Source organism: Anoplopoma fimbria, chromosome 23 (genome assembly GCF_027596085.1).
Source record: "Anoplopoma fimbria isolate UVic2021 breed Golden Eagle Sablefish chromosome 23, Afim_UVic_2022, whole genome shotgun sequence".
NCBI classification, from domain to species: domain Eukaryota; kingdom Metazoa; phylum Chordata; class Actinopteri; order Perciformes; family Anoplopomatidae; genus Anoplopoma; species Anoplopoma fimbria.
This window is the reverse complement of record NC_072471.1, coordinates 16433014-16454844: the sequence shown is the minus strand read 5'-3', so window position 1 is coordinate 16454844 and position 21831 is coordinate 16433014. Positions and strand designations below refer to the sequence as shown.

General features: G+C 44.9%; 1 protein-coding gene across 3 annotated transcripts in view; it reads left to right on the top strand.

The window, feature by feature from the left end:
• The window catches only part of nav3 (neuron navigator 3), a 294795-nt gene that overhangs the window by 204670 nt on the left and 68294 nt on the right, over positions 1 to 21831 (top strand). For all 3 annotated transcript variants that reach the window (XM_054624281.1, XM_054624280.1, XM_054624279.1), the window contains exons 7-10: positions 428 to 570; positions 8263 to 9385; positions 13337 to 13452; positions 21379 to 21487. In XM_054624281.1, the coding sequence (XP_054480256.1) occupies positions 428 to 570; positions 8263 to 9385; positions 13337 to 13452; positions 21379 to 21487 (1491 nt within the window). The remainder of the gene's footprint in view (positions 1 to 427; positions 571 to 8262; positions 9386 to 13336; positions 13453 to 21378; positions 21488 to 21831) is intronic.

The following is a 21831-nucleotide window of genomic DNA, read 5'->3' as shown; positions in this document are numbered from 1 at the left end:
AGGGTCAGCATTCATGATGACACGTCGGAAGGACCTTTTTTAACTTGTATTGAGTCGAAAACTTTCTTCGCCTCACTCGCCGCAATGTATGGAGTCTATACAGCACAGCTCTAACTTGTGGTCTTTTGTCTGTCTCATTGAGTTCCGGATGAGACTTGTTTCCGCTCCCAGCAACGTCTCTCACAATCCAGGGTTGAAATTTAAAGCATAGGTTTGCGTTTTGAACACAAAAAATGTGCAATTACTAATTCCAAACCTTGTCTGAGGCAAAGCTTCTCTCAAGGCAGAAATAAGTCAAACCCCGTGATAACAATTCTAAATGTTCCTGGCTGAGTAATATTGTCACGTAGACATATTTATCCCTCCAGAAGAGCTCTGCTTCAAACTCCTAATATGTCATCTTAACGTCTGAACCCCTCTCTTGCAGGTTGCCAGGCCCCTCCAGAGTACCTGCTGCAGGCAGCGGGGCCTCCAGGAGCCCGGGCTCGTCCAACCTCAACCGTCGCAGCCAGAGCTTCAATAGCATCGACAAGAGCAAGCCTCTCCAGTATGCCAGTGGAAACGATAGAGGTGAGAGTGGCGGGTTACTGACTGACTGTGTTAGAAAAGCTGCAGGAGCAGATGGTAGGACGGATCACCCATACCACATTCTCCATCCCGGCCACTTGGTGGCACCACTGGCTCAGGCAGACGAGGCTGCAGAGAAGCCCTCGCTCTACCAGTCCTCACCAGTCTGCTGAATCATCCCCAGTTCTTTATTCCAAGAGAGATATAATGGTTGCCCCTCTGTGGAGGCAGCGGCACATCTTCCCAGCATGAAAAGAGCCATTTAAGGAACGACCGGAAGGGGCAAATTCAGACAGCTGATCTGTCGAGCACGACAAAGCTAATCAGAGTGATTATGTTTTTGCGATAAGGTTCTCACAGTGTGGTAAAAGCGTATGGCAGTTTATTTAACACCAAACAGATTATTCACAAATAAATGGCTGCCTTAACAGCCTCTTTCTGTTAAACAGTAAATAAGCTGCTCGCATTGCTTTAATTACATTGAGATTGGCTCACTAGCTGTACTTATAATAGCTTTAAGATTTTATTTTGGTTCATTCAGAAGATTTATCATGATTCATTTGCTCATTGGAGTGATATTGATTAAAATCGATCCCACTGCTCATAGTCATTTTTATAATAAAAACCATTACTGACGGGTTTATGACATTATAATAACAAACCTTTTGCTTTGGCTCAAAATGAATTTCATCATAAAATGTGTTCCAACTGATGAGATCACTGTAAGATTCAGTCTGTAGATATGAGAGAGGATCAGTAGGAGAGAGATGATGGAGATGGAGGAGAGAAGCACTGAGTGGCATCGACAAACCATTTTTCTTTCCCTTTTTGATTCCTTCTTCCTCACCTGCCGTCAAATCCTAAAAGTCCACGCAGGATGTGCACTCACCCTCCCGATTTCTGTATGAAGCTTCAAACTCGTCAATGAGAGGAAGAGGGAAGGCATGGTGAGAGATGATGGAAGGTCAGAGAGTGGAGAGGGAGCTTTTGAAGCTGAAAAGAAAGCAAAGAGGAAGCGTTTAATGATTGAGGAACTGTTCGTATTAGTCTTACGCTTTCATTTAAAAATCAATCTTTGTTTAGGTTTCTCCTTCAGCAAACGAATTCACTGGATCGTTTTTTCGTTTTACTTTTTAAATAGGTGGATGCATCCTATTCCGAAACATTTACATAGTGCAGTTGAGTCCTGCCAGAAGACAAACGCCATGCATTTGAGCTTTACTGCAGGGGAGTTGAAACAGTGATTTTTTTTTTGTGTGTTTTGTTTCAAGTAAGGGAAGAAAAGGAAAAAAGGAAAAAAGAAAAATCAATAGTGGGGAAATGTCAGTGATGCAGACGGAACCTTCTGGGCGAAAGCAGGTATCAGAGACAGAAGGAGACAGAAACGGATAGAGGAAGTGTCTTCTTGAGTTTATTTTCTCCTCTTACAGATAGTTGCATTTGCTGCTGTCATGTTTCACATTTACTTTCGCCTTTGTTTTTGTTTTTTATATATTATTCAGATCTGATCATACAGACAGTATCTGCATTTTTGCAGTCATGGTGATCTCAGATTTGCCAAAGTCAATAATTCATCAAACTGCACCAAATTTGTTTTGGCGTGCAGCACAAAGCTTGACAGAGGTTGCACAGGTGTTATTATTACATCATGATCTGATAGTGAAGCCTGTCTAAAGCTAGGCATCATCTCAGAAGTGCACACATAATAGCCTTGAGAGCTTTTCGGATTTTTGTCAATAGCCTTTTCAAGTTTTTTTGAAAGACACTTCAGACCAACTTCATGTTCATCTGGACCAGTTTTCGGGTGAAAATAATAAGCAATTATCATTTCTATATTTTCTAGGACCCGGCCTATTCATTTCCACTTGGATGTTATGCTCATCTTCCCAGCTGTTATTTTGACTCAGTTGTGAGGTGCTCAAATAGATTTATGGTTATAATGTTATGTTGTTTTATGTATTTTGGCAGCTAAACATCTAAATATGAGGTGAAAAAAATTGCTGTAGAAACCACTTACAGTGTGAAAATGCACAGATTTTTACAGATGAGGATAGTAGCTGACAGTGACTGATCGGCCAGTAAAAGGGGCTACTTAGGTGAATGTTTACTTATTTCTATAACTTTTTATTTTAGGCATGTATGGCCTCATGAGGGATGAAGTGTTGTGTTTCTCTACTCACACACAGCATCGCTCCAACCAAACGGCACAAGAGCTTAAAGGGCACAAAGAGTGTTGCCTCACCTTTGTTGCCGTGCAACTATTTAATTAGCCTCAGCCAACTAAATTGAAGCATCAAATAGGCATGCTTGTAATATTAGACCAAAGAAAATTGGTTATGAGGAATGAGGATGAGGAGGCTATTTTGAAAGTGAATGTGGAGAAGCTGCTGACTTCTTCTAGCGATGATGTTTTATCTGTCTGACAGTGATGTTATAGAAGAGGTTGGAAGAGTACACATGTCACTGCTGCATAGCTTTCTGCAGGTTTTGGCAGATGTCCATGTTTCTGTGTGCATGTATGTGTGTAAGTGTGAATGTATCCCTCCATACATGGATAGTATCACTTGTATCCAGGCGTTCAATTCTGTGAGCAGACCAGGAGAAATGCCATTTCATTCCTCGGCCGCTGAGGCAAAAAGAAAAAAAAAAGACAAGAGGAGTCTGTTGCCATGGCAACGGCGAGTCACGGCACGGTGAAAAGTATGGCTCTGCAAAACAGCCTCCGGAGTGGGGCTGGAGGAGCTAGAGGTTCGTGTGTGTGGGGGGGGTCAATTGACTGGACACACAAACAGAGACACACACACAGAATAACACAATGCTTGTAACCCCCTCTCCGTTCACATTTAAAAACTGCCTTGAGGGCCACAACACTATCTCTAAAGATGAAGGGTAACAGAGAGGACACAGACAAACATAGAAACACAAGCATGGATGCTCTCTCATCCATGTACATCAGCTGACTGTCTAGACACACCCACCCACCCACACATACACACACACACACACATAGAAAGACATGCAAAAATGGCTGTTGTGTCTTACACCAGCTGATTTGTGAGTTTATCATATATCACATCTGGTCAGGGTTCCTTGGCATCATTTAGGTTAAGGCAAGAAAACTACTTGGTCAGGTTCGTAAAAAAGGTCACGGTTTGGGTTAAAATATGCACATTCTTTAATGTAACTTAAGTTACTTACATAACTGAAGCACATTACCTATGAGATGTAACTTAACTACATTACACAAGTTAACATCCTTCTTAACTTAAAATAAGTCAGCGTAGAGTTTGATGCAGATGGGTTTACATTGGAGTAAGTTGAAAGCATGGTGCGTCTCATACAGATGCAAGAGAATGCCTTGTGCGTCGAGGGGCGAGAACAAGCGTGAGTATTTGACCACCTGGGATTGAGGCCGAGCTCTGAGGATCTGTTCGTTAAAATCTAATCCAATTATACCTCTGCTGATCTGAGATCAGAACCTTCTGTATTCTGACTCATCTAACCTTTCGAACCTGCGAACTCATTACAGGAAAGCAGGATAGTGTATGCCAGAACATTGCCCTTTGAGAGCTGCAGAAACAATGTTCTCATACAGGTTCTGCTATTGTACTAATACACTTTAACACAACCCAACACTTTCAGACACATGCAAACACACACACACACACACAAACACACACACCATAAAAATGACAAAAACACCTACTTTGTAAAATCTATCTTCAGAATAATAGGAAGATGATAAGTATTATTGGTCACACTTTTGTGTTTTTGGATGATGAGTTCTGTAGCAAGACCCTATTGAACACACCACAATGTTCTGTTGTGGCAAATTTAAATAAAGATCCGGTTTAAAAAATGTCCAGATAACACTAGCTGATCTAGGGCTGAACTGGATGTCTTTTTTTTTTTTTTTTTTTTACTTCTATTGAGGTCTTCAAATGAAGCTGTGAATGTCTGACGTCTTATTTTATCACACCAACCACCCTAAAAAAAAGAAAGAAAAATATTTTTTGTTGTTATTGTGGTTATATAATTGTTATTTATGGTGTAAAGGTGTGTGCCTCCCTTTGTGTGCAGTAGGCTGGGGAGCAAACAGTTTTTTGACCGCAGTGGACACGTTTTTTGTTTTTTTTCTGAAAGGCTCAACGCCTACAAATATGGATTGAAGCAGAATAGTTTTCCAAAAACAAAATGCTGTGAATTTTGGAAAAGTATGGTCAATTTTGACTCAGATGTGCAGAAATATCAGGTTTGAACAGACAGTCTTGTCAAGACATGCAAAATAAAAATCAAAAAGATCCGCAGCACTCAGATTTAGATTCCTAGTGTCAACGTTCTGAATGAAGCTTCAAGCTCTTCTGTCCAGCCTTAAGATGAGGAGTAAATGTTAGAATCAGAACTATTTGAGATTTACCATATAAATTTCTTAAATCGGGCTGCACGGTGGTGTAGTGGTTAGCACTGTCGCCTCACAGCAAGAGGGGCCTGGGTTCATTTCCCGGGCTAGACAACCTTCTGTGTGGAGTTTGCATGTTCTCCCCGTGTCAGCGTAGGTTCTCTCCGGGTTCTCCGGCTTCCTCCCACAGTCCAAAGACATGCAGCTAAGGTTCATTGAAGACTCTAAATTGCCCGTAGGTGTGGATGTGAGTGTGAATGGTTGTCTGTCCATATATGTCAGCCCTGCGACAGACTGGCGACCTGTCCAGGGTGTACCCTGCCTTCGCCCATTGACAGCTGAGATCGTCTCCAGCACCCCTGCGACCCTTAACTGGATAAGCAGGTTATGGAAAATGAATGAATTTCTTAAATCGACGTGATATTTATGCCCTAAAATTCAATGCTTCAACTATGTAGAAAATATACTGTGTATATGTGCAGCGTGTTTCAGTCAGTTGGTGTATTGATGCTTTGCTTGCATAACTGACGACCAGCAAGTTTTAGTACCCAGCTGCTTTTGTTGGCTTGCTGCCTGAAATGATGTCAGCAAGATATTCATGACCTCAGCATTAGCAGCTGTAGTTAAACGCCTGCTGATAAACCGCAGTCTTTAAAATACACCATAAAAAATCCTAATGCATTCATAAAAAATACTAGAACCAGAAGTTTCACAGAAATAGCCGTGAATTGTCTGTCTTGGAATCCTAATGAGTGGTGAAAAAATAAACAATACAATAATTGCCCGTTTTGAATGAAGACACATGGAGGTAAATGAAAAGACATTGTAGTGTCGGCACACTTCACATTTCCAATTTAAAGAAGAGTCTTTGGCAAAGCCTGACACACTCCAGATCTGACACAGTGCACTGGGGCGTATTTAGGCGTCTTTTAAGGTTTTACAGAATGTCGTCAGACGTGTAAGCCGGTTAAAGTCTCTCGGCCACAGCTGAAACTGAACCCCCCTCCCCTCTGGCTGCCTGAAGGGGCTTTAAGCTGCAGACTGGGGGTGACTCACAGCCAGCTGAACCCCCGCTCACTGTGTTGACTGACAGCCAGACAGACACTCTGTCTAATGGCGCATAACTTCATGCTGTCACTTTGTCGCCTTCCTGTCTTCATTCCCGCCACATCCCTAATTCTGCCTTTCCTCGTTGTTTTTTTTCTTCGTTTTTTCGTGTCTTTCCCTCTGAAGTGAACTTAACATTTTGATGCATTTTTGTCTGTGCCTGTCTTCTGTTGTGTCCATCTCTCTCAAATACTATACTTATCTGTCTGGTGCTGCTGGATCCTTCATGAGTGTAAGAGAGGGGGAGCGTGCTGATGGTCTGTGTGTCAACTAGCCGGAAAAAGTGGTGTGTGTGTGTGTGTGTGTGTGTGTGTGTGTGTGTGTGTGTGTGTGTGTGTGTGTGTGTGTGTGTGTGTGTGTGTGTGTGTGTGTGTGTGTGTGTGTGTGTGTGTGTGTGTGTAAAGGTCAATGCTCAGCGCTGGACCCTAAAACGTTTATTTTACACGCATGATAAATGTTTATGTGCTCTGTGTGGGTCTATGTGTGTTTTGGCTCTGCATTTTATATTTTTCTAGCACCATTTGACTGTAAATCTGGTAGATGTAAACATCTTTGTAAAGCATCATAGCTCCCCATTCGGGCGTGTAATTGAAAAGAAATGCATATGGTAATTGGTCAAATATGAAAGGATACCTCTGGAAATATATGATGAAAAGCCCCCAAAATTTGGTACATGATTAATATTTGACTTTTGGCTTCGATTACATGATTATTTCTGACTTTGTCATAATTTTCGTAAATCGCCACATGTAATACATACATATCATATTGTCTTAATATTGTATGTCAGTGAACGATGCTGCCACTTATTCATTTATTTGTACATAATAGAGGTGAAGGTACAATAGCAGGAAACCTATGCTCTGTTTGAATTCAGCGTTTCACAGCAAAACACTGCTCCATATCACTACTAGAGGTAAAAAGAAACTCCCCAGGGTGCCTTTAAATGACAAATTTAGCCTGAAATCCACCCACTGGGATGTACCTCACAAATGTTCTTACATGTGTAGATAAATGGTTAAATGTGGATGACATGGATGTCCTGTTATTTCCAGCAGCAATCTCGTGGATTTTGGTTTTGAAGTCTCACAAGGAGCGAGGGCTTTCTTCCAGAGCTGCCATTTTATACCAGGGTTGAACAATCATACAGGGAGAAATCCCCGGATCAGAGGCAGGCATCAGTTTTTCTACACCCACTGCATCCTCAAAATGTAGACATTTTGGAGTTGAAATCAAAGTGCTCACTTTTTACTTCTATCTACAGACTTTCTAATCCCCTAATTCTAGGAAAGGCAGAAATTCTGCAACATAAAAAGTAATTAGATTCAATACACTAAATTCAAAAATAACTCCTCAAACTCTTAGAGTACTATCATCTAAGACTGATGATGTTGAGCAGTAAATATAGATGAATGGTGTCCTCTGAAAGACATTGTCCATCCATTGTCATGTAGCTGCTGGGATCTCTTTTGTTGTTACGGTTACAACATGGTGGCCCGTCCCTTATAACCACTGTCATCCATCTCCAAACATGCTGTGACCGGCCTCTATACAAGTGTAAATCCGAGGAGTGGAAGTCTGAACACGAAGCTACAGCACACCTGAGTGCAAACCCCTTAGAGACTCCAATGTAATAATAACAGAGAAATCTTTTTTTTTCTTTTTTTAACCCAACGTACTGTAGCTATCCTCCCAATTGGGATTGAACACTGAAATCCTCTGAAAGTTTCCAGTTCTTATTTAACTTTTGAGCTAAATGTGTGCAAAACCATAGAGGAAGAACAGCAGAGTATTCAGCTGTGACTTTGGAAAAGGTTGTTTCTCATGTCACATAAATCCAGGAAGACCTTGAAAGTTTTTCCACAATCAGAACTTGAGTGTTAGTTCCCAAAAAATTTGGTTTGCTTTCAAAGTCCTTACCCTTGTCAGAGTCACTCCAGTGAATACTACAACTACGTACAATTTTTCCCAAAGTAGATATCAGTGACTATCTTGTATGAATGCAGAACATAATTCAAACAGATTGCACATTTGTAGGCAAAGTAATGCAATTTATTTTGTAACACTGAAAGTTTTAATCAAATCTGTCAGTGACTCAGTTAGTTGATCTGGAGATGTGACTTATTTAACAAATAACCATGCTTTAAATAATCAAATCCTTCCTGTTTGTCTCTTCTTCCCTGGTTCAGAAGCGGTGAGGGGCATCCCAGTGCCCGGCGGGATGAACGGAAGTGGTATCGGTGGGACGGTCCCCACCAGCCTCAGCGGGCAGCAGCTGGCCTCTGCCATCCCCTCATCCAACGCCGGCAAGTCCTGGCGCAGCAAGTCCATGAACCTCAAGCACAGCGCCACATCGTCCATGCTGGCAAGCCCCACGCACTCGCCCTCCCCCACCCTTTCACCCCAGGCCTCTGAAGGCCTTCAACTGCACGGAGGCGATGGGTCAAAAGTAGGGTCGGCCGGTGGTGGCGGGCCCCAGCGGTCCATGCTTGAGAAGTTCCGCCTGATCAACCCCAGATCGGCTTCACGAGCGTCTCCGTCGGTGGCGGAGATGGCTCTGCAGGAGGAGGACGACATGTCAGAGTACGGGGAGGAGGGATTGACGCCCACGGGGTCGGTGTGCAGCAGCGGCAGTAGCAGCGCTACAGCCAAGCAGATGTCTACCAAGACCACCGCACCGTCCCTCGCTGCGCCAAGCAAGACCTCCTCTTCTTCCAACCCCTCCTCTTCATTTTCAAAATCTTCTGCCAACGGCAGCAGGTCCATGGCCTCGTCCAAAGAAAAGGAGGACAAAAGCAGATCTGGGAAATCCTCTAAGGACAGCTCTCCACCCAAAGAGGAGCGTGAGTCGTTTGCCGACCCCACCAAGAAGAACTCCAAAATTGCCAGCCTCATCCCCAAGGGAGGGAAGCCGTCATCTGGGAAGAAAGACGGCGGCGCCTCCTCGGTTTCCAGCAGCATCCCCAAGCCGGGACTTAAGGCTCCCTCCACCACGACGTCCAAGGCTCAGAGCCAGAGCCAGGTCGCCTTGAACAGCAGCGGAAACATGCGCGGCGGAGAGGGGGACCGAGCCAAGCTGACGAAAGGAGGGCAGGGTGGGAGTTTCTACATACAGCGCCCCAGTGGGGGCCCAGAGGGCAAACGGACCAGCATGACCTCCTCCACCAGCACCTCAGCCCTGTCTGGGTCCAGTGGGATAATGGGAGGATGTGGAGGAGGAGGAGCTCTTGGAGGGAACGGAGTAGTTCAGCTTCCCCAGCAGCAGCAGCACAACCACCCCAATACTGCCACTGTGGCCCCCTTCATGTACAGGTGAGACGTTTTTGTGTATTAAAACCACATACAAGCAAAGCTGTTTATTTCCAACTCCCCCACACTTTTTTACCCCTGAGAGGTCAATATATTGACCATTCTTCTTAAAGTCATACCTGCACATACTCACCCAGAGTATTCCTGGAGCACTCCCAGTGATCAGCTGGCACTCCCCCACTATGCATCTTGCTCTCGCCTCCACAGCTCTTCACAGTCATTACAGAACAAATTAACATCCTTTGCCTGACGCTTGCCAAAGCCTATTATTTCACTGTCTGGGTTTCATCTTTGATGCAAGGATCCCAGACATCGGCAGCGTCTTCTCTTCATTCAACCGGTGTTGTTTTGATGCACGCAGCTGGCGTGTGGTTCCCTGGCGCTGCAGCCATCAGAGGTGCAGGAAGTGGGTAAATCTGCCCAGCAGGGCCGTTTTTCTCTTACAACGGTAATCCAGGGGCTGAAAAAATGGTGGAGCCGCCAAAGTCTCTGAGATGCCTTTGTGCTCAGAGAGAAAGAGAGTTAGGAATCCCATTAAACAAGGCTTAATCCCTCACCCCTTCTCTCCCTCTCTCGTCTTCCTCCTCTGTTGTGCACAGTCAGCTTTGCCACGTTGAGCTGCGCCTCTTTCGAGCATTAGCACTACTTTAATCCCACACGTTTAGCAAGTTAAAATTGCTGCGACCATCAGTCCTGGGCCGATAGCGGGTGATAGTCAGTTATGAAAGAGGAGAACCAAAACTGAAACTGTCAAAGCACAGACAGCCCATTCAATGAGCTAAAAGTAAAAATGTAGTTTCTAAAAAAGTGCACAATCTGAGATATCAGCCACAGGTTTCTGAAGCAACATTTCTAGGCCATTTTTTTGTAAGTAATTGGGTAGAGAAGGTCTAAATAGCAACATATCCAGTCGATGTGATGTGGCACAAGCAAACAACAACAACCAGTACATCTTTATTGCTCACTAAGTTTTTACAAATCAAAACCCCCAAAAACTTTTTCACATCAGTACAGTTTAAGTTTCTAGTGGCCATTGGAAGCCAAATATTTGCAGTAATTTCTGATTATTTATATCTCAAACTCTGACTAATCTGTCATGGGTCGACCAACAGAGTCAATGGACAGTTGGGCTGTTAGAGTCTTCATTCTCTCTGCTGTTAAGGCTCAGTCACATTAGGAAGAGGCACAGTAAAATTCCTCCACGCCTCCTTGCAAAATAGTAGGTGTTCGAGCATTGACCTCTCCAAGCTTGCTAACAGCTAGTTGCATGTTCGTTTTAGTTAATCAAAGTTGTTCCAACAAAAACAGTGCAGATACCTTTGTCCTCTGTGCCAACATATTCCCATGTGAGCCTATTTCTGTAGCCTCTCATCTTTGTCCTCCTCTTCTCTGGCTAAAAATATTCTTCCTCCACCCGGCGTACTTACACTAAGCGTAAAGGCCTCCTGCTGTGCTGCAATTTACCATCATTTTCAGCCCAATTAGGCATCTTTGTCTTGTTCACTTTCTCTTCTATGCCCACTTCAAGGCGTTGCCTCTGCCAAGTTTAACAGAGCGGAGTGGTTGCAGGACTTTGCCGCATTTAGTGTGCAGGATTGATTTGGGGTTCGCCCCCTCTGTGTCTTCCTCTGCTCAGAAACAGCATCAGGAATGATAGAAACACTACAGAGATTGTTCATTCTCCAACCAGGAGTAAAGCCCAGCATCACATAGAAAACATGCCTTATCTGAATCGTATTGGTGAAGTTACTGTTCCCTTTTAATGAAGAACAATCAATTAGTAAAGTAAATAATATTTATCTTTTCCTCATATATCTGCTTTCTTATTTTGGGCCCCTGATTGTTATGTGCAGCATTAGTAGAGAATAACTCTGACTGCTTTTTTGTGAATCCTCTGAGGTGAGGGAAGCTTGCAGGAAGAAAAAAAATAAGAAGCTTTTTTCACATGAACTAAAGTCACAGGCTGATGCTGCTGTTGCAATTGCAAGCCAATTTTTATCTGCAGCTCTGCAGGTGGTGGTGGTCTCCAGAGTGTGTGTGTGTGTGTGTGTGTGTGTGTGTGTGTGTTTTGCGTGTGTATTGGAGGGAATTAATACTATACAGTAGCTTGTGCTGAGTCCTGTCTGTGTGTTTTTGTACGCAAGCTTTAACTGTGTGTATTCCAGTGTTTTCATGTGCATGTGGTGGCAAGTGTTAGCTTGCACGTTTTTCATCGTATTTGTGTGTGTTTGCATTTGATTGTGTTAGCACGTGTATCATCTGTCGTGTTTAACCACACGTTGGTTTGTTTTTGACTGTTTATACATACGTGGTCTCCTTTTCGTTCAGTGCGTAGGACTGTTATCTCATGAAGGGCGTTTGGACTCGCTCCTCTTTTCTTCAGATCGGCAAACAAACGGCGGAGTGTGATGCAGCTATGGTTGAGGAGGAGAGGCAGTTGCACACAAACACGTATTCCACATGCTCACACTCCGAAGCACTCACAGAAAGCATCCCCTCCTCCCTCAAGAGGCGTCCATCTGTTGCACATGTTACTGAGGCTAAAATCTGACTCAGAAATTCAGACTCTTTTTCTTGTTTAACACGGCAGAATCACAGACAGCAGACTGGATGCAAAAGGAGGGAAGATTCTGTTTTCTGCTCTTAACACTAAAATCTCTCAGTTATGAGTATTTCTACCCCTAAAAAGTCCCACTGTTCATACACTGTACTGATAGGTTATGTGATTATAAATGTTCAATGTCATAATAGTATTTATGCCATGCTAAACTAATTCCAAATGGTGTTAATCAGACAAAATGATCTTTTATCCTTGGAAATAATTATGACAATCTATCTTTAACTATTTTCTCTTGAGATAGTTATAAGATTTTATTTTTGAAAAAAGCACTCTCTGAACTTACCAGATTGTTCTAGCGATTCTATTGTTTGCCTTTACCCACTTAGTCTTTATATCCACATCACTGATAATTATTTATCAAAAAATCTCATGTTGTCAATATTTTGTGAAAGCACCAATTGTCCACCAGACAATATCGACACAATATTAATATTGAGGTTTTTGTTGAAAAATATTCTTATTTGCTCTATATTGCCCAGCCCTAAACTCAGCAATAAATTCCATCTGTCTTTGTCCGAGCAGCCCTCGAACATCCTTCCAAACTGAGCTTGGAGAGTGACTGAATGAATAAGGGATATAAAAAGGAACCAGCCACAGTAACATTTTCACTGGCCCCCATGCTGCTAACTGCTGTTTAATAACCCTGTTTAACCATCGCGTTTGTGATATAGAGCGTCACACACCAAAAATATACAGGCATACTCATCTATTGGTGTGTTTTCCGGCGTTTAAAAAACCTGCATATACATGTTTATTTTGATTGAAATAGGGTAAAACCTCTCAAGGCTCTATGGTCCCAGCATACTGAGAGCAGATTCCCAAACAATGACAGCATATCAGTGCAAACAGGCTGGAGGACAAACAAAGGACAGCAAAAGTTGTAAAACTAATTTAACAAAGCATTTTCATATTCTGAAAAGGATTTGTTAAGCAATAGTTAAGCAAAAATAGTTGTGTTTGGATTTCCATGAGCCCACAAATGGATGCAAGACACTTGGGGGAGGATGCACAGAAATCGTTTTCTATATCGTTTCGTCTGCTGTAGAAGTGTGTTTGCGCCGTGCGCTTGGCTCTACTTAACGCCATTCACTAGAAAACTTTTTTAGCGAGGTGAACATGATTTACAATTCACATTGTTTTTGGTGGAATTAAAAAACAATATTCCATTGCATTGTTTGACAGTGACTGAATGAACAAGACACTGAAGCAGCTCTCCTTCAGTCCAAAAACTCTCTTTTGAAACGATCGTATTGTAGCTGCAGTGCAGCTCATCAGATATCTCAGCCCGGTTTTGTAACTGCTTTGTTTTGTTGTTTTTCCTCCTGTGCCTCCAGGACATTCTCAGAAAACGACTGCACCATGGTGGCCCCAGCTGACCCCTGCCTCAGCCCCACCAAGGGAGAGCTGGTCTACAGCAAGACAGCCAAACAGTGCCTGGAGGAGATATCAGGTACGGCGGGTCCACACACATGCTGTGGGCTCTGCATGCATGATATTTCTCAGAGTGGGTGTGTGAATGTGTAATGCCATGCGCATTAACATTAACATAATGTTGACCTGCTGCAATGCTTTTCTGCGTGTTTAGATGATGCATTTACTGTCTTTAGGAAAAAGAACAATTGGTTTACTTTACATTAACACTGTTGTATTATATTGTGTATTAGCTGCTCGACCTAACATTTGAGTGAGAGCAGGCTGCAGGGGTTTTAATGCAGGATAGGTAAAAGGGTAGCTGCAGGATGGGAGACTTTTTGAAGGCTACTGCTGTGTGTAGCACAATGTACTGGTGTCGTGCAGCTGGTGTGTAAGTGTGTTTTCGGTCTAATGTGTGTGTGTGTGTGTGTGTGTGTGTGTGTGTGTGTGTGTGTGTGTGTGTGTGTGTGTGTGTGTGTGTGTGTGTGTGTGTGTGTGTGTGTGTGTGTGTGTGTGTGTGTGTGTGTGTTATTCGTGTTTACTGGGGGGATCCCTGTTTCGTGCTGGTTTCATGCAGTGAAGGGAAAAGGTCAGCGCTGACAGACGGACACAGGGAGCATCTGCAGCTCTTTGTTTTTTTGTTTTTTTACATCCCTGCAGGCCGCCGTCGTGTGTTTAAAATCCCAGCTCTCCAACATGACTAGCATTCATCATCATCAGTACATACACATCATTCATTGTTTTCAGCCTCAACAGAGGGATGGCTTTTATAGAAAGTTGCTTGACATTTGATTAATTATTTTTATCAAAAGCTCCTATCGTGTCGTTTGTTTAGATATATATATATATAAGTACAGACGGAGGAATCAATGCACGTCGCACATACACCACAACATCATCATCATCGCTACGTACGCATAATTCACTGTTATGGATGTTTTTTATCCAAAAGCTTCTAACATGTTGTTAGTTCAGATATTTGAGACATGTCCAGACAGAGGAATGAATGCAGGTTGCACATATACCACAACAGAACAAGAAAACAGGGTATGGGAAGAGTGTTAACTTTTAAAGCAAGAAAGAACTTGATTTAAGAAGGGCGTGGTTTTGAGGATAAAAAGCAGCAATCACTCAGAAACAGGACCATATTCTCCGATATGTTGTACCATGTTTAAAATAGATTTTGTTATCCTATAAAACAATGATTGCCATGACACCTGTACAACAGAAAGCTTCTGGTTGAAATTAAATCCTACCGTTTGTTTTGCAAAGACTGCAACAGTCTTTATCCTCCTTTAATTAGTCAGTGGACATCTGTGCAATGAGCTTCTGCAGCCGAGAGGTCAGTGCCGAGGGACATTTGACCAGCTCCTAACCACAAACCTCAATGCCTGACAAGGAGCAGGATGAGAGCTCAGAGCAGGCAACACACAACACTAACCGCTGGCACAGACACATTACATTGTTTCAATTGCATCTTGCCATTTGCAGAGGAGTACTTCAGTGTCACAACTGCATTCCATTCGACATTAAAGAGCTTTGGGTGGCCGCACATTCTCAAATATCCACCGTATTGTCTGTTTTAAGCATTTTGTCATTAATTTATGCCACTCAGGATCCTTCAAAAATGTCTGAAATGATTTAGATTTTACATATAGAGTAGAAAAACCCATTTGGAATGAAACTTCATCCTTATAATAACAGAAATAGCAGAGGTCAACATGGACGGTGAACCAAATGAGCAATGAATTCAACAGGAAAAATAAGATGTCAAGTTGAAAGTGAAGCCGGAGAGACTCTAAGCGTCTACAAAGTGCAGCGTGCACAAACAACAGCGCGTGATTACAGGTTTTCGGGGGACGTCAGGTCGGCTGTGACATTCCAGACATTTCCCTCCGATCGCGGCTTTTCCTCAGCCCGTCATTTGAAGGATAGAATTAGACTGCGACGCGGACCGTTCCCTTTGTTTTGAGGTCCATTTAAAACACTCCGCTGTTTGTTGTCGCGCGTTTCATAGCTGTTTCACATCCTCCGCTTATTCATCGACTCTTGCTTCGTAGAGGGGCGGAAATTATTCTCTGGGAAGGAAATTCAAGTATATGCGAATACCACAAACGCCACATGACAGGCCTGCTCATTTTACATGTACCGGCTCGTTATACACATGTTGATTTAAGCTTTTTGTTAAATTATTTGGAGACGAGGGAAGCGAAAACAGCTGAGGAGAAGCTCCGAAGTAATTTTATTGATTTTAAATGGTCTGTTTTGGACAAGAAATCATGAATAGCTGCTGACTAATATGCACAAACGATTAGGAAAACCTTGATTAGGGTTTCTGAGGCAACCTGCTTCCACTCCCCACTAGCTTTAGTAACTACGATTAAAGAATGTGTGGAAAGACAGCTGTGAGTAATAGCGACAGGGCTAATAAAGCTTGCATTGATTGATGGGGATACGTATGTTCTGTGGTCTCATTGTTGATCTTTGATAAGCCGCCGGCTCGCCGCTTTTCGCTCCTCGAGATAGCATTTAATTAAGTCGGGCTGCCGGCGTGGCCGCGAGCTTACAGGTGCTGCTGTCCAAACAACTCACTGTCACACTGCGAGGGAGAGATGGAGAGAAAGAAAGAAGAGAGAGGGTGGAGGATAGTGTGAGGGAGAAAAAGATATGGGTTGGGAAGAGGGAGGGGAGCGAGCAGGAAAGCGAGAGAACCAGAGGGATTAGGAGAAGGAGAGGGTGATGAGCAATGAGAAGGAGGGTTGAGAGAGAGAGAGAGAGAGAGAGGGAGGGAGTACTGCAGGCTGCACGCAGGAATGAACAAGCAGACGGAGAGCTATGCGAGTCCGTTCGCCGGCTTCACCACCCGTTCGTTCTCCGCTGTGAGGAGAGAGGGACTGTCAGAGAGTCAGAGGGGAGGCGGCAGAGGTGTGGCGGTGAGGCAGTAATTAAAGGAGAGACAGAAGGCGGAGGGAGGGAGATAAGAGCGTAGAGTGAATGAAAAGAGGCTGTCGTTTAATAGGGGGGAAAAGATAAAGAGAGCGCGGGAGGGAGAGAGGTCGCGTTGGTGAGGGAAGAGAGATGTAGCCACTCCACGCCCCTGACTCTGGTGGAGGAAGAAGACATGAGGACAGGAGACGGAGTGGAAGAAACAAGTGTTTGCGTACGGCTCGACGTCTCACCGTGAGCATGGAGCGGCTCAAGGATGGATCTGGATTCTACCTGCATGCCTGAGAGGGAGGCTTCCTCTCCGATCTTCGCCCCCCCACACTCGCTTTCCCTCCAGCCTTCCAAAGCCTGGAGCTCAGTCGGGAGGCGTAGGGACGTGGGGGCACATCTCTCAGCCTCCTCCGTTCCCTTCTCTGGTTCCTCCTTCCCTCCACTCGCTCTCCCAGTGACAGTGCATCCACGATGTGAAACGGAGAGCTGCCCACAGGTGGATCCACTCACATGTACAGTTGCTCCCAAGGAGGCGCAAAGGTAAGCCGGACAAAGGGAGGGGAGCGCTGAGCCGGAGATGAAGAGAGGAGCGGAGTTCTCGGTGTATCAGGGGGCAGCCCGGCTCGACGGCCCCCCAGCCTCTCCCCGACAACCTCAACCTGCGGATCAAGCAGCGCTCGCTCACAAACCTGACCCTGCTCAGCGACGGCGAGCAGCGGGTGTACTCCTTCGAGCTGGACGAGCCGCCGCCTCGCCTTTCACGTCCCCAGAGCTCGCCATTGCACTCGTCCTACTCACAGCGGGCGGGAGGCAGCCTGCAGGGAAGCCCCAGGAAGGAAGTGGTTACAAGGGGCGGGGGCACCAGGGCCCGATCCCTGTCGCTCTCTCTCACCAAGGTGCTCTCTCAGTCGGAGCACTCCCTCATCCCGGTCCCCTGGCGGTGTACAGGTGCGGGCGGGCGGACGCAGCGGGCTTCGTACAGCGGCCACCCACGTACAGAGCCGGCGCGGACGTCCAGGGGCGAGGGGGGAACGGACGAAGAGGGAAGCAGCGGGCGCTCAGACGAGGAGCCGGCGGCGGGCAGGGCTGGCGGGAAGCGGGTGGTCAGGGAGAAGGACAGCGGGTACTGGGCGGAGGAGGAGGTCTCAGGGGGAGGTCCTCGTGAGGGGACGGCCCAGCTGGATAAAGAGGTGATCCTCACCATGCTGGGCGACCTGGAAAAGGTGCTGCACACGCAGCCCCGCCCACGTAAGTCCAATCAGTCAGGAAATGAGGATGAATGTGGACATTCATACATACCGTAGAAACACAAACCAATTGTGGATTTACATCCGTCTAACACGAAAAAGGATTACTATGACAACACAGCAATTTAGAAACTTCATACAGGAAGTGAAAGAAATCACGTTCATGTGAATCGACTTAGTTTTGGTTAAGTTTAAAAATGCAAACGTGGACAGAATATTGTAATGTCAAAGCAGAAAAAGCCTTCAATAAGCCGGTTATTCTCTTAATCCTCTTGAGGATTTCTCAGGGCACACTATTAGCATTTTAAGACATTATTTAAAAGAAATTCGTAAGAGAGGGCCAGGAGAGCACACACACCCGCCCTCGTTCAATGCACACGCACACACTCGCTCAGAGCATCCACAGGAGTTACACAAGCAGCAAGTAGTTTGATGTCATGGATACAGGCAGAGAAAAAGATAATCGTACACACATCCTTTCTTTTTCACTTTCATCCGCACACTGTCACCGTCTGCAAATGAGGCTCTCTGCCGTGTGTGTTTCAGCATTGTTAAATGCCGTGCTGTGAATTTAGCAGCTAGAGCCTAACCTGTACCTTACGGGTACCTCGCTATACCTCGACAGCAGCCCCATGAATGTCGAGCTAGCCACGGAGTGTGATTCTGGAACCAGCACCCATGTACAAACCTGGCTTTGATGCTAGAGGGAGAGGGATGTGGGAGGGGGATGTTCAGCTTACCGATTTTATTTTAACTTTACAGACAAAGCAAAGTAAAGCGCACAACACAGCAGGTAGAGTTATTTGGCGGTAGGCTGATTTCCTTGAGGCCGGTTGTGGCATGATGCAGCATAAAGAAGAAATACCTTGAGATGTAGATGGAGGAAAAATCAACACCCACTGAAAAAGCGCAGCTTGTATTCCTTGCACCTCCCTCACTGCCCGTGACTCAGGCAGCCAACGTAATCAATAGCTTATTATTATACCTATGTGTGTGTATGTGTGTGTTTTTCTGCACTCCCTGTTCATGCATACAGGTACTTATTATTTTCTCTTTGCGTGCATTCTTCTGTACACTTGTGTGTCAGGGATCTATCAGGATATCTGAGAAGCCATTTCCATCCTTAAAGAATTTGCCCACCCTGTCAAAGTTGTCTTTCAAAGTATCCAGCTGCGGATGTGGCAGTTTGATCTTTTAGCCTCTGGGAGCAGTTGTTGTTTATGCCCATTAACACACACACAAATTCAGCAACAGGGCCCTAAAACCAAACAAAATTGCATGTGGATACATCGATCCTTCTGTCTGTGGGTGTGTGAGAGCTGCAATAGTGATATGCAGGGAGCCGACCCTTCATTAAGGCTGATTTGTGACGGACCGCTTTAACAACAGTAGAGCTATCTAGTTGTGTGTGCAGTAGAGCTATCTGTGTGTGTGTGTGTGTGTGTGTGTGTGTGTGTGTGTGTGTGTGTGTGTGTGTGTGTGTGTGTGTGTGTGTGTGTGTGTGTGTGTGTGTGTGTTGGCATGCGCATGTATAATTAGAGGACTGGGATGGTTCCCTAATAGTATTCAGCTAGAGCGAGGGGCATCGGCAACAGATCCCATGCATTATTGAACAAGAGAGGGGGAGAGAGAGAGAACTGGCACTACAGCACCCGCTGGTACAGTGTGTGTGTGTGTGTGTGTGTGTGTGTGTGTGTGTGTGTGTGTGTGTGTGTGTGTGTGTGTGTGTGTGTGTGTGTGTGTGTGTGTGTGTGTGTGTGTGTGTGTGTGTGTGTGTGTAAATGTGTCAGTCCCAAATTGCAGTCATTTGCATTACGATGCGTCAAGTTTATCTTGAGCAGCGTTTGTTCTGCACCTCGTGTGTGTGTGTGTGTGTGTGTGTGTGTGTGTGTGTGTGTGTGTGTGTGTGTGTGTGTGTGTGTGTGTGTGTGTGTGTGTGTGTGTGTGTGTGTGTGTGTGTGTGTGTGTGCCTTCCCTCCTTCCTTCTGTGCCCTTTTCGATCAGCTTGAATCCAAATAAACGCCTCATGGCTTTTCACCTTTATGCGGTGCTCCAGAGTGGAAACAACAGCTTTACACGTGTATAAGTCGCGGCTATGAAGGGAATTTAGCTGAACTCATTCCTGCTGCTCTCCTTGATCCACCTGAGCTGAGCTGGTTAAATGGCTCACAGGTATTAGCATTTCGGACTGAAATATAAGAGACTCCAATGTGTGCGTGCATGTGTTTGTTTATTTGTTGAGATGCAGCTGTGTTGCAGAAAAATTCCAGCTGGCTTCTCTACCCTACCGTGCAGGGAAGACCTCTGCTCCTCTACCGCAGTGAATCGCTCACACAAACACACACACAGACAAAAGGAGCATAAATGCACACACACGCCTCAGGCGGCTTCTCAATGTTGCATGAGGTGTCCGTTCATGGTGGCGACTCCAGGGCCAGATCTCCTCATGTCACTTTTATAATGGGATTGTAATTGGATCTTTCTCCAAGGGGCCCCAGTGAGAGGAGAAGGGGAGGTAGGAGAAAAAGGGAAGAAGAATTAGAGAAAATCAGATCAGATAACAGTGATGCTTTCTGTGGCAGCAGAGATACGCCAACCTGCTGAAAAATGACAACATATCATTCTGGGCATGAAAAAGGAGATTCTTCGTTTTTCAGCTCCGTGTTAGATGAGACAGGAACACATTCAGGGCTTCTGTGCATCGGCCAACAACACAACTTTGCCTCTGTGATTGTGCGCGTTCCTTTTCCTAGTAAGTTTAGCTCATAAGTGCATCATGGATTTCTAATTATTAGCCAAAGAGCAAATATCTGATACGAGGTCAGAGGTTCAAGAGCATGGGGCGCCACCTCGACCTCATACAATCTTCAGTCTGTTTGCTCCGCCAAGACAAAACATGACCTCAATTATTCCAGACCGAGAGGTCATTACACAGTTTGATACAGTATAATTGAGGTCCTGTCTTCACTTAATTTTGGAAAATACTTTTTCGAATGCAGACAGTGCAGTATTTTAATCTGACGAGCAAACAGAGAGGCTTGATTGGAGCAGACAAGCACATACCCAGATGTCCACAGCTAGCAATCCTGAAGTGTTTCCCACCCCCAGAACAGGCTTAATCGAAGTTTTCATCTGTAAACATGAAACATAGAAGATCATGAAACATATGACTTTGGCAGGGTGAGTGTCAGCGTTTTTGTCCAAACGTCGCCAACAGAGAAGCACCGGAGCTCTGACAGAGTTTGCTTTCTCAGGCACGACTGTGTCTCGAACTAACAGACAGAGCGTGCGTGGTGTCACGGCACGACATTTCTGCATTGGCCTGAAGGAAAGATGTCAGCGCTGCGTAAGATAATGTATCCTCTTCTCAGACTTAAAAAAGAAAATGCGTGTGGTGCAGCCTGACTAGCCAATTCCTCGAACGGCTTCCTGATTGTCAACACGGGGTTTCAGAGACGTTCGCCCGTTGTCTGCTGTCACCATGACCTGTCGTCATTCTGTGTCCCTACGGAGACATTCAATAAAATGCTGCATGTCAGATGTCCTCCTCGCTTCTCGTATTGTGTGTTTGTGCGTGTAGGCTTCTTGGTTGTGGTTGGCTGCTCTCTGTGTGTGTGTGTGTGTGTGTGTGTGTGTGTGTGTGTGTGTGTGTGTGTGTGTGTGTGTGTGTGTGTGTGTGTGTGTGTGTGTGTGTGTGTGTGTGTGTGTGTGTGTGTGTGTGTGTGTGTGTGTGTGTGTCCAAACATCTCAGTAAATCATGTAAAAATGTGTGTCCCCAGGAGAGGACCCTGAGACGAGACGCATGAGGACGGTGAAGAACATCGCCGACCTGCGACAGAACCTGGAAGAAACCATGTCCAGTCTACGGGGGACACAGATCAGTCACAGGTAGGCACACTGATGGGATTTCCCATTACTTACTGGTGCTGGCAAACGACTCTGGTCTGGTTTTGAGTAAGTGTTACATCCAATGAATGGCTTGGGTTATTTGTAGGCCCAAGAACATATGGTGAAAGGGACAAGATTCCTTTTATTTTTTATTTTTTTCTTATTCATATATCTTTTCCACATTTTCACAATCAGTCCCAGATTCAATCCTTGAACCCTCCAGTCATACACTCACTAAACTGTCAAGGCTGTAACTATAGCAGTACTTCACCCCTAAAACACAGTGTAAAAGTTCTTCTGTTCTGCCAATCTGTTGTAATCTGCTTTTCCACTTTCATTTTATT